The 13,911-nt window shown below is 34.1% G+C and overlaps 2 protein-coding genes across 2 annotated transcripts; both read left to right on the forward strand.

The window, feature by feature from the left end:
- The first annotated feature begins 3,444 nt into the window (after nucleotides 1-3,444).
- On the forward strand, nucleotides 3,445-4,995 carry hoxc12a (homeobox C12a). The gene is made up of 2 exons (XM_063015530.1): nucleotides 3,445-4,021; nucleotides 4,746-4,995. The coding sequence occupies exons 1-2, from the start codon at nucleotides 3,445-3,447 to the stop codon at nucleotides 4,982-4,984; spliced, it is 816 nt and encodes a 271-aa protein (XP_062871600.1). The 3' UTR covers nucleotides 4,985-4,995.
- Nucleotides 4,996-12,111: 7,116 nt separating this feature from the next.
- On the forward strand, nucleotides 12,112-13,911 carry hoxc11a (homeobox C11a). Its single transcript, XM_063015331.1, is given in 3 exon segments — nucleotides 12,112-12,136; nucleotides 12,139-12,939; nucleotides 13,679-13,911. Coding segments are annotated over 3 exon segments (1,059 nt in total).

Genomic DNA, 13,911 nt, shown 5'->3' on the forward strand with positions numbered 1-13,911 from the left:
AACATTAAGGTATGTCTTTTAAGTTATATTAAAATATTTGGAGACTACGTCTTAAATGTCCACAGTTAGGATTTGCATTTGGTACTACATTTCATAGTCTGCACAAGCAAACAGTATGTTGTTATAGGCAACCATACCTTTACACGTCAATTTTTCAACGTTTTTTTAAAAAATGTCCTAAATTCAATCCTGTTTTGAAGTAATTTAACATGTAAAATTAAGTAGTTATGTTTTGCAGAAATCAGCATTGGCAAATAAAAAACAGCATTTTTTATACTATACATTTGAACGTGGAATAATCATTGTTAAGCAAAAAAAACTGTATACTCTATACAGTTTATCTGGGCTTTTTCTTGTTCATCAAAGGAAGCGGAATTTTGGAATTACAGTACTCGTTTAATCCCTCTATAGTGATATTTATATATTACATAATACTGATATTACCAGCGTATTTGTGTATTTTGTTATTAATATAATATTCAAATAATTCGATAATTCTGCTGTACCTTGTTTTGCAAGTAATATTTTATTACTTTAGACAAATAATTTTGACAAAATCGTATATTTTAAATACTAAAAGCATTTCTCACTAGAAAAGGTTGTACTAAACTTTTTGTACAGAATTTCTAATCAATTAAGAATTTAATAATTTCTCATCCTAAATGTCAAAATCATTTTTCCATACATACAAGCTCAAGTAACCATACCATTGCATTTATACTAAAAATAGTATTACAGCATCCCAGAACCAGTTATAGTAATTAAACAAACCTACTTTAAACTTACCGTTGGCGATGGTATGTTATTGGTCGAGTGATCTTTAACAATTAAAGCTTACAATCATAAGGGCAATTACAGATAAATGGTTGTTTCATTAAGTACTTACTACAGGATAAAATGGAGTTACGGGTGGAAAGTGGACGGTAGAGGGGTTAGCAGTGTGAAGTACAGAAGAACAATAAAAAAGCAAGGAGCTGGTATCCTCTGGCGGTGAAATGGTGCAAATATCAGGAAATGGAAAGCAAAATCAAGTCCAAAACGCTGCAGCGCCCTAGCTCGTCTACGTCTTTTCAGCTACACTGACTGGTAGCTGCGTGCTTTTATTATCTGTGAAAGTTAAAAAATGTAGGCCTTATAGAAGTTTATATGCAACGTATAAGAAACACAACTTGCACAAAGCCTGACACAAGTCACCATAACTGCTACAAAAACAACTTCTAACTTTTCGTCTGCTTGTCTTAACTTGTTTTTGTATTCCATATTATCTCTTTTTTCACCATGTTAAATTCAGCAATAATTTTGCATTAAATGTGCAAAAAATTCCTGCAAATGTAACTTAATTTTTGTATTTTAAAAAATCAACAAAACATGGAATACACGGTTTTATGGATAGAAATGCGTTATTATTAGAAGATACATATTCTCAAATTCTGACATTAATATTTTGACCGTAGAAATCTTCTTATCAAAAAGACGGGTGGATCCTGGCTACATGTAGAGATTGCTTTTGTATAAAACGGTACTGTAGTTTAGGTTTGGATGAAACACACATGCCGATATTCAATGCAATGCTAAAACTGCGACAAACTGTGCCTTAAAGAATTAGAAACAGTAAGTTGCCCCTGTAGACGAGTGAGAAATTTCAGCTTTCTCAATACGACACAGAAAATGCACTAGACAGTGACTTTGAACTGTAAGCAATTTTTTTCAGCAACTTAGTATGTATCCATTTATAAGACAAATTTTTAAATAATAATTTGATTTTGTTTCAAATGCTAATCCTACTTTTAACTGTCATTATTAAGCTATTAAGCTTTTTTTATTAATGTTAGGAAAACGCTGTGAGCATTTTTTTTTTTTTTTTTTGCTTTTTTGTTTGAACTAAAGTTTTATGGAGTGATTTGTGGTTCAGTCAAGAAAAATCTGTATTAGATAAAAAATCTTATTCAACTAATTATGCTAATCTAGCCGAGGTTTGTAGTTTATACTTACTATTTTATCTGTTGTTTTAATTATTTGTTTATTTATTTTATCTTTGTTTAATAAAGTAAAACATGCAGATACCCAGTAAACTGCATATACTGTATATATGCATATATGAACTGCAAATATATCATAATTTTAAGCATTTTTTTGCTCCAGGATATTGGACTAAATTTAAAAAGCCTCTTATTTCCATGCAATAACATAAACATTGGTTTTAATTGTGGTAAAACAAGAAACTATTCGCGGATGGTTTAGTTCGTGTATTGTTATTAGGTCAGTATTTACCTGGCAAAACAAGTATGTTGCATTAATTTATTGCCAGATTTATTACTATTTCAAAAAGCTATTTACATTTAAGTGTTCTTCCTTTTTTGAGGCAAAAATATGCCACACAGCGTTATGATTAACTACTTACCTGTGGCGTTAAACTGCAGAAAAAGCCAAGCAAAATGTCGTAAACATTTTAACATAAAAAGTGTGATTTTAGCAAAATAACAAGCCCTTTCCCAGACAATTCCAAATAATTTAGAATGGGCTATTTTGTTGATAGTATTGATTGCATGTTTTCATATAAATATTAGTTTAAAGTTTAGCAAACTTCCATGTAACATGAGACTGTTTTGCATGTGGTATTAGTCAAAGCAGCGGTTTGCCCGCCTATTCGATGTTTATTATTAAATTTCAAAGTGATTAAGTGCAGAGGTTTCGAAAAGGATGAATCATTTAAAACTATCTAGTACCTCATAAAGTTCATACGAAAGATTTGCTAGATATGTAGTACTTATCTTAGAGTTTGGTTGTTTTTATTGGGAGGATCTGTTTAAGTTGTTTATATAAGCAGTGCAAGGACATATTACTTAAAATATAGGCTACAAATATGAAGAAATATTATAGAATGTCATCCTTATTTACAGAGCCAACTGTTTTAACCTTCTGACCCCGTTACAGTAAATACGAGTGTTAGCAAACCAGTGGGCAACAGTATTTCACTGAAGCAAGCCTGTAAAAGTGAATCATCACAGCTGTATATGACACTAAGCTTAACCGTAATTCTACACAAAAACAAAATCAGCAGCACCGTGCCATTAAGGGAAAAAAAGCTTTAATATAATAGAGGTTTCAAAGATAATTTGTCAGGTAAATATATAAAACGAGGCTAGGAATACTTCTATATTCTTACTCTAACAGCTAATAGAGGAACACTTTGGAGCATGTAGAAAATGACAAATAAAAAAAATTACATTTTAATAAGAACTTTTATAGAATTTTAAAAGCATATAAAACTGTAACACGTAGGGTAATTTTTGGTGTAAAACAGCCAAAGTGGGTGGTACCTTCTGGTGCGCGAGTAAGCTTCTACACGTGACGTGGAGCTGACCAATCAGCTTTACCTCCATGTTTAACTATGTTAAATGTCAGATTGCAATAAACTAGAAGCTGTTGGTCAGGCCCGCGGAAATGGGCGAGCATAATCTTCTTAATCCTGGGTTTGTGGGACCTTTGGTAAACATCCACACAGGAGATACCTTTTACTTCCCGAATTTTAGAGCCTCAGGGGGGCAGCTGGCGGGGCTACCGTCTCTCTCCTACCCAAGAAGGGAAAATGTGTGCTCCCTCCCGTGGAATCCATCTGAGTCGTGCAATGGATATCATCAGTCCTACTTTAGTAGTTCTGTATCTATTAATCCGTCTTTCAACCGATCCTGTAGTGAAACAGCCCGACCGGAGGAAAAGTGTTTTTATGGCGGCAGCAGAGAAGCCTGCTCTGACGCCAATGGGAGTCTCAAACGAGATGAGACAATAACAGAGAACACTGTATTAGATAACAGGGTGCACAGTGGAATAAGCAACAGTAGCACATTCACCAAGTATGACTATGGCACAGAACATCTGACCCCAAATCCACCGTCCTGTCCATCACTCGAATCAGATTCCTGTTCCTCGATGCACAACGATGGAGGAAAAAACTCTACTAGCGACCAGCAGAGCCTAATAACACAAGGAAATCACACGAGTAATCTGTCTACTGGAGGAGGTGGGTTCCTGCATATATGTTTATATATTCCACTAAGTAGAACAGAAATTAGTACATCGCAGCTACACCAACATTTAACTATTGAACCTGCGTAAGGAGCTGTCATTTTAAATACGCTGTCAAATGCGGTGATTTGACTTTGAAACAGTTGCGCGGTGCTGTAGCGCCACTAGGGGCTGCCCTAAAATTCTCCGCGTTCACCAGTGTTCTGGCATTCAGTCATTTCCAATCACTGTGAACAAGACACCATGCAAATCGAAAATAATAATGTCACTGTTCGCATTTAACAGTGTTAAATTTTCTCTTAGACACCGTAGTATTATTATTGTTAAACAGAATCAAGATTTTATAACGCCTTCTGTTATTTAAATAAAAAGTACTATTTGAGTTAAAACTACAGGTAGCATTTTAATGACCAGTAAATCTAAAGGTTATGCATGAAAAAAACATGTTACATGTTTTACAACAGAAAAGTAATTGAGTGTTATTTATATTTTATTTAAATCTTTGTGTGGCACTCGTAGATTGACTACAGCTTTCTGAGTACGAATATTGCACTCTTTGTTAACTAATACATTTATGCTGATGTGAAATCAGCTATCAGATAAGGCCCTGGTGAACACTGTAAGTTGAAACCTAAAATAACCTAAAGAAAAATACTTTGCATGGTTTAATGTTGTCATGTGTAGTTTCTTGCTCCTGATCCGTGTTCTGCCTTATCTAGGTGCCCCATGGTATCCGATGCACACCCGGACCCGCAAGAAACGAAAGCCCTATTCTAAACTCCAGCTAGCCGAGCTGGAGGGTGAGTTCATGTTAAATGAGTTCATCACTCGGCAGCGGCGCAGGGAGTTGTCAGACCGACTCAACCTTAGTGACCAACAAGTTAAGATCTGGTTTCAGAATCGGCGGATGAAGAAGAAGAGACTGCTTCTCAGAGAACAGGCGTTCTCCTTCTTTTAAGAAAACATGTGCTTCATTAGCAGTAGCATCACACCACTGTCATTGTGGGTAATGTGAGAACAGCTTAGTATTATTCTAAAAGTATTAATTGCTCAGCCTCTTAAGTAATTCGTTGGAGAAAAGCAAGGTACATTGGCATGGTGAAATTAATTTAGGGCCAGTAGACAATTTTTTTGCAAACAAACCTCTATTGCCATACAAGTTTGTAATACATAGACCTTTAAGGTGTCTGCTTGGTTATTTTGGTGTTGTGTAGAAGATGTGAGTAATCTTTGTGATTTAAAATAAAATCGCACCTTCGCGTACTTTCCCATGTTTTTAAATACGATAATTATTGCTAAATAAATGTATTTCGTCGATAATAAGCTGTACGATATTTCACCAAAGCGATAGTACATGCCTGTGTTAAATAGCTCATTAAACATGCTTTGTTATATATTGCTACAAGAAAATAAACTATTTATTACTTTGTAAAAAAGTCTACAGTTTACAAAAACTTTTAGTTATCTACCTGGGTGTTGGTAAAACGTACCTACGTTCTATTTGTAAACAGTTAATGTGCCACTAAATATATAAATGTGGTATTTTTGCATTCAACAGCAATCAAAAATACTCAGAAATCATCAGAAATTTTGTATTATTACGAACTATGTTTTCATCATGTACGCACTTATTTTGATATCTGAATTTTCACAACCAAGAAAAGCCCAAAACGGTGAAGCTCAATGGCACGAAATCTCTCTTGGTTACTGCCACGTGTTTTCGGGCACGTTCACGGTCATGGGCTTCAAGTCAGACCTGAACATGCTTAAAAGATTCAAAAAACAATTTGCCAACTTCTCTATACATATGTATAATCTAAGATGTTATATGCAGGTACCTGCTTTATCGTTATTTCGTTCGTCATATATACACTACGTTGCCTCTTGCAAATAATTTCAGGCACGTCTTAAAAGACTTTGTGAAGACTGGTATCACTGTTGGTATTTAACTAACCCCACTGTGTTTATACTGATACAAGACTGGCGTTAAAAGTGTTCATTCTAAGCCTTGTGAAAACTGAAGTTCGTACCACAAGCTTTAATTTGCTGCTGTGCTACTAAATGATATTTTTTAAATAATTGCACGTCCCTTGACCCAGGTTTAGACATAAGTGTTCAGACCTAGTTAATTATGCCTTTAAAATGCTTTTGGGAGAGCGTTGCATGATTAATTGTCAATTATAATGGATTATGTTGTTAAAAAGTAAAGAATATGTTTGAGAACATAGAGCAAGATGATCGCGGTAAATATTCTCGTTCCCATATATTCTCCGAATATTTTAAATAAATTAGTCGTTTAATTTAAAATGTAACTTACAACATATTAGTACCAAATAATCGCCATTAAAAGGAGAAGCATGTTGTCTATGGCTCTAGTTTGCCCTAGTAGTTTTTAGTTTCAGTATTGCGCATGCATAATTCGAAAACATCATTTTAAATATAAAATATGAATATGTTGTTAATGTGGACGAAAACTGGTTAAGGAAATTGTTAAAATAAGCTAATGTTTCGTTATTATTATTATTATTATTATTATTATTATTATTATTATTATTATATGACACATAGGTCACAGTACAAATACTTTTTAATTGGTGCTACCTTTTTCTTTAAAACTCGAATCATAGTGAATAATTTTGACTTTTGTGTGAATGTGTGAAAAACGTGTCGACAGCATTTAGACATCTTCGTCGCGTTATTTCTTTTAATGTTGCATTCCTCTTGTGAAGACCTAAAACCTTTCTGTATATAACGTTACATTTTGTTGAATGTGTTAATGAATGCGTAGCCAATATTTCTGTTCAATAAAGTATATATACTTCTCAGTAGACTTGTTGCTCGGCTTTTACGGTGTCAAATAATGTAACACAACAACGCATGCGTTTTGGGGTTCAATTTCATTTTAAATGTGTAATAAAAGTCTTTGACTTCAAAGTCATGTTGAATCGAATTACTGCGGCATTGATTGATCGTTAGAAGCAACTTTAAGACTGCATATAGAAATATTCTGTACCTATTTTGTGAATATTTTGTGCGTATTTTACATACAGACGCTTCAGTCACTACAGAGAATCTTTTTATCTTAATACCAATGTTCTACGTCTACAGCCAAGGGCATTTAGACACTTAACAACACACATCATGAACAAAGGTATCTACCTAGTAAATATTATCTCCCTTAGGAAAATTAATTAAATGAAAGAGTTAGTGAAAACCGAAATTTAACGTATTTCATTTCTCTCTCTCTCTCTCTCTCTCTCTCTCTCTCTCTCTCTCTCTCTCTCTCGCTCTCTCTCTCTCATGCTCTCCATTAAAACACATTCCTAGACCTGCAAAGATAAGCAAAATAAGACAAGCAATAACAATCTAGCACAAAATCCAGTTTTGTAATTACTACCCTATATTACTACATATATTACCACACAAAGTACCAAATGCATTATGTCAACACAGTGGTTTCCACGTGAAGTTCTTCGATAATCTAAAACGTCTTTTTCTAAGCTTTTTTAAGTTTATTTAAGTATGTTCAATTTTCTACATATATTACTACACAAAGTGCCAAATACACTTTATAATTTATCATCTAAAACGTTAATTTTTTAGATATATTACCACACAAAGTACCAAACACCAACACAGGGGTTGCCATTGTTTCAAAAAAGACTAAAACAAAGCACTGTGGAAAAACGTATATTTCACTTGTACGAATGATGTACACCTTTATTTTTTTTAGTGTTGTTTTACTAAAAAGAAGTGGCGATTAGTTTTAAGCTTAAGTCACAGTAAAAGTACCTTGCGTGTACTCATGCATATGCTTTCTATAGCCCAAGCGCCTCAGTCTAAACAATGACATTTTACGTGCTACAGCGCTTTTGACTTTGAGACTGGCTTTGGCTTTTACGAGGGTTTGTCTTAGCGGCTCAGACTGTGCCCTTCACACAGAACTTGTGTTGTCTTGTGGTCTAAACAAGACATCGGCCTGTCGGTTACCCTGTTAGGCTAAACCAAATTTGTTGTGCATGACACAGAGAAAAACAAATGAAGAGAAATTATGCTGATTGTCTTTGTATAGTCATTGTTTCGAATTAGCTTTTTAAAAAGGTGGGTTTTTTTTAAATTAATTTACAAAAGTATAAATTTGGTTAGCCTTTAATTGAAAAAACATTAACTGAAGTGACGTACATTTGTACTTTCTTCTTCTTCTAATATTACATATCATTTAAATATTGAAAATAGTACATTTATCTTCGTGTGCACATAAGAATGCAATATCTTAACCTCGAACAATTCATTTTAATTACTAATACTTTGCTTAAATACATTTTAGGCCATTACAAAGGTGTTTTAGTCAAGATTAACTGAATTTGGGTCTTGTTGATACATCATACTTAAAGATAGAAACCATCTTTTCGATTTAAATTATTAAAATAATAATTGCTTTGCTCTAATTTATTTTGCTCTAAACACTTTCACATTTTTTCTCACCACGTGTGAGTTATGAACGATGTTATTACGCTTTATGTGCAATTCGCGTGTAGATCTGTAATAAGATTTCAATTAAAACATGGAAAACATGGAGGTAGGATTTGATTTAGTTAAGGGTGACATGTGTTTTGTATTTATTTCAAAGAATAAAGAAAAAATACTTAGCGTTCAACTTCAGCAGAAAGACCCCACCCCCATTTGCCTTAAGCCTTTCGTTGTGGGCGGAAGCAAGGCAGAAACTAAAGGTCAAGAGAGTATGCACCTTACATGTATTCCACATACTCAATACTAAACATACTTTAAAACGATTATCGAAAAATTCTGCGTTTTTATGAACATTTAACTACACAAAGTACGATTGTTTTGTTGCTTTCCTTGGCAATGTAAAGTTTATATTAAACGTAGATTTTCAAACTTAAAATAATGATGGTTTTAAATCTCTGCAATGATTAGTGTTGCACTTAAAAATGCTATGTGTAAAATGCAGCATTATTTGTAAATATTTTTGTAAACTTTGGTAGAACGCTTTCTCTTAAATCACAAAAGAACGTCTAAAAAGACAATGGCGCAACACAATTATGAATGCTCGAGCTTTGAAATATTATTCTCAAACTGTGGTTTTTTTCTTGCTAATTTCCTCTGTAATAGCAGTAATACATTTAAATACACAAAAGTCTGCCTCCATGCAGATGTCTTCTTAATTTGACTTTAGCTGGTGTTTAAAACTAAATGGTACTGTGTCATTAAGGCATTTATTGACAGAGCTTGCCCCAGCAATATTTTAAGCACAAAGTATTTTAAATAACAAACGAGGAAATGAATGCATGTGGCTTTATTAACTAGTTAAAATATTATTTTATTTATTTATTGGTACGACATCGTTTCAAATTACTCTTTTCGATTTTCGAACTTAATCTGCGATATGACTTGATCTTTGTAATTCTTGACAGTGGTCTTTTCACTGATTGCACACCTAAGGCGTGGATGTTGGTTTGTTTCCACAACTACTACCGAACTGTTCGGGGTTTGCAAAATTCTAAATGTAGTTAAAATAATATCGAGAACAAACACATAAACAACTGCACAAGTTTTCTTGCCTTCTGCCTCATCAAAATAAATTTAAACTTTAAATGTAATGTTTTGTTAGTTTCTTTTAAACAAAGTTCGCCATTTGTGCGATATTAGGCTACAGGTTAAAACGGTTAGAAATGCTCCTGACAAAAAACGGACATGAAAATATAATTTTAAGAAAGAAAAAAGTAAAAAATCTTTAAAAAAAGCTTTACATCTGTATTCTCTGAAATAAAGTTTATTTTTAAAAGGTACTAGCTGATGTTAGTTAAGTTACATCTAAACTTATAGTATTACACTGTTATATGAATCCACCAACACATTCTGTTTGTCCCAAAACCTACCAAAATCTGTATATTCATATTTGCATGTACTCGTACTTTGCAAGTACTCGTTGCAGGGCTTGTTGCAAAAAAAAAAAGACAGAACCCATTTTGTTAAAAACTGCTCACAGCTCATACAAACGTGTTTAACAGCCCGGCTTACATCCAATTAAATTTATCTTGGCCATGCGGGAAACGTATTATTGTTACACCGCTTGCCACTTAGTCATTTTTAAACCTAGTTTAGCTCACTCAATGTGTCAGTTAGGGGCTAACCATTAGCGTGGTATTTGTGCTTGTTTAGAGTCTTTGTTTAAGTTTTAGAGGTTCTACTGTGGTATTGGGATACTGTAAGATTTTTTATAAAAATGGGGTTTAACTCCAACAGGTTTTTTAAACAAATGCTTTTATTATACAATACAATGTTTGATTATCTTAAACATACTAAGTCTGTACAAGGATTTTTGTGACGAATGTGAGATTTATATACAAGTTAGCACAGCAAAATTTAAATGTTAAATGTTAAGCTGTTACAATTATTTGAAATAATATTGCAGTAAAAATATTATTATTAAGTTGTATCTTGGTTACTAATTTTACATTTTTGCCATGTCGCTTAAATGTATGACTTATAGTTCTTTAAAACGAATGCATTTGTATACATTAACCCATGAAAAAGAGCTGTAATAACATACCATAGGTTTGTATTGGCATGCTATTTTAAAATAGTTTTCGTTCACAGTCTTGCTACTGATGAGCTTAATGTGTAAAGAACACAATATTTTAATGTTTATTTAAAACACTGATGGCAATGTTAGTAGTCACTTTGTATCTACATATTAAGCATGAGAAGTGTGCATTATTAAAACAAAGTTTGACCTACAGTTTAATAGTGACTACACTTCTTTTTTAAAGAAAAATGTATATCTTGCTTTTAGCCGCTTTTATGGTGGCAGGATTGAGAATTCTAGTGGTCAAATTCAAGTGCTGTGTCTGGTCAGTCGTCTGGTTTCTTTTGTACTTGGTTAGACATTTTGTGCGAGCACCTACTGCCTGCGTAAAAATGCTCTTAACGCTCTACTATTACCTCCACAAACCTTTCACAAATTCAGCTATATGGAAAAAAACAATTGCTGATTTTAAACAAACATCTTTAAAAATGGCAACATCGTTATTTACATTATTCATAAATGTACTGGTTTGTTGCTAAAGAAAAAGCATGTAACTTGCTTTTTTATCGGTTGAACCATTAACAGTAAATGTTGTTCTCAAAATTGTTTGAACATAAGAAAGACAATAGTGTAAATACACGTACTTAAATATAATTTATTATAATGTGTTTAAATGAAACAGTCCAACACACTGCTTAATGTCAATAAAGAATGCTAGAATGCTAATGTGGTATAAGGAAAAAAATAACCAAACACAAATGTTCTTTCACTGCTGTTTATTTCATTTTTTAAATTTTGCTTTTACTTGGGAAAAGTGCGACATAAAGTCATGAATCTCACACAATGTTAAAACACGTTATATCATATAATTGTATTTAAACAACAACAATACAGACATCGGCAAACTCTAGAGGCTACAGAGGAACATGTAATGATCTATGAGGTGATATTGTCCTGTTCCAAAATGTATACTCAGCTTCTTGTCAACAGTATAACTTTATAGACTTTTGATAAATGTAAACTATTAGCAAAAAGGTACAAGCAAAATAGTTAAGACTTTGTAACACTCGTTTGAAAGACTAGAACGTTTGTTCAGGTAAGAGCTGTAACATTTTGATTATGCAATGTCTATGCGATTTTTGTTAAAACTAGCCGACTGTGCTAACTGTTTAATGAAAGCTAGCTAAACACACAGCTTGGCTCAAATCACCTACAAAAACGGAACGTACGTATATTATATAAGGTCTGAGTAATTTGAGTAATCTGGTCAAAATAATTTGAATATGTAAGAATATTGAAATGTCTTACCTCAGTATATCATAGCCTATTGCTAATTAGCATAAAGACTAAGACATTTTTTGTTTATAGAAAATAAATGTTCTCTTCCATGTACATATAGTGCGCAGACATCAACATAGAAATTAGTTATTCATGTTTGTCGTGCCTCTGTGCAGTCTTACCAGATAATTATTTGAAACTCTCAGTGCTCACCTAGGCGAACCACTCCTACGCATCGAACTGCTCCAAATTGATATATGACAATATCTACTTTCGATCACGTGTTACGGGGCGACTAAGACAGATTGCGCGTCATCTCTCCTTCCCAAATTTTCTACTTCTGCAGCTCGAATCCAAAACATATATGTATAGTAGGCTACGGAGTAAAGAGAAAAGGATGTTTAACTCTGTGAATCTAAGCAACTTCTGCTCCCAGGCGCGTAAAGACCGGACATCGGAGTTCGGGGACAGGACGGGCTGTGCCTCCAACATCTACCTCCCCAGCTGCACCTACTACGTCCCAGAATTTTCTACCGTTTCTTCGTTTCTTCCGCAGGGGCCTTCAAGGCAAATAACATACCCCTATTCCACAAATTTGTCTCAAGTGCAGCCGGTACGAGATGTTTCCTACGGCCTGGATACCTCGAGCAAGTGGCACCACAGAACAAACTATGCGACGTGCTACTCGGGAGAGGATCTTGTGCACAGGGACTGCCTTCCGCCATCCACCATGACAGACATACTGATGAAAAACGAAAGCGTATACAGTCACCACCACCATCACCATCATTCTAGCTCTAACCACACATCCGCCGGTTTCTATTCGAGTGTGGGGAAAAATAACGTGCTTCCTCAGGGTTTTGATCGCTTTTTTGAAACGGCGTATTGTGGCGCAGACAATCAGTCAGACCATTGTTTACAAAAGAGCGAGCCGAATAAGCTAGTTAGCACATCGCCGCAGACTAATGCCGTTGCAGGGGTAGAAGAGCCGGAAAAGGACGCCGAGGAAGAGGAAGAGGAAGAACGAACAAATTCGGGTTCGTGTACTTCGTCAGCCACAAAGGACGGCAAAACCAGCCACTCGAGTAGGTACCCGAAGCTATAAATAGGAAAAGGTTAAGGGATTTGCCTGGTGTTTTGTCGGTCAGATTTTATGTGAGGTTTTATAAGCATTCAAAGGATTTTATTATAACCTACAAAGTTCTTTCCTTCAACGAAAAGAATTTTTACGATGGGAAAGCGCTTTGAAAAAAAGGGATGTTATATACAGACGTTGCTTTCCTGGAGTCTGTGAAATTGTAAGAGCGCGCTATTGTGACAAATGCTAACTTTGATCATGAACTTGCATAAGGGATTTTAAGGGACTGTTTTTGTTGGGTTGTCGGGAATAAAAATCACTTGTGCAGAACACAAATTTTTGATTACTGTAAAATCTATCTATCTATCTATCTATCTATCTATCTATCTATCTATCTATCTATCTATCTATCTATCTATCTATCTATCTATCTATCTATCTATCTATCTATCTATCTATCTATCTATCTATCTATCTATCTAAAGTTAGTTAAAAAAAACCCAGCAAAATCAACCGAGTAAATTGACTTATTATTTGAAAACAGCACTTGCCTTTTTTATTATCATTTATTACAATTAGGTTTATACGATTGTATTCGCTAGTTATAAATTAACATTTATTCAACAAAAACAGTTTGTTTTAGTAGCCTAAATAATAACAAACTAAACATGCTTTACATTGCTATGTTTTGAATGTATAGATTTTCAATGCACAATAATTTCTACTGTTCTTTTTATGTTTTCAAGGTGCCCCACGCACAAGGAAGAAGAGATGTCCATACTCCAAGTTTCAGATTCGAGAGCTGGAGCGAGAGTTTTTCTTTAACGTTTACATCAACAAAGAGAAAAGGCTGCAGCTCTCCAGAATGCTGAACCTTACAGATAGACAAGTAAAAATATGGTTTCAAAATCGGAGAATGAAAGAAAAGAAGTTAAGTCGAGACCGCTTGCAATATTTCTCTGGGAATCCATTATTGTAA

This window comes from Trichomycterus rosablanca, chromosome 19 (genome assembly GCF_030014385.1).
Source record: "Trichomycterus rosablanca isolate fTriRos1 chromosome 19, fTriRos1.hap1, whole genome shotgun sequence".
NCBI lineage: Eukaryota > Metazoa > Chordata > Actinopteri > Siluriformes > Trichomycteridae > Trichomycterus > Trichomycterus rosablanca.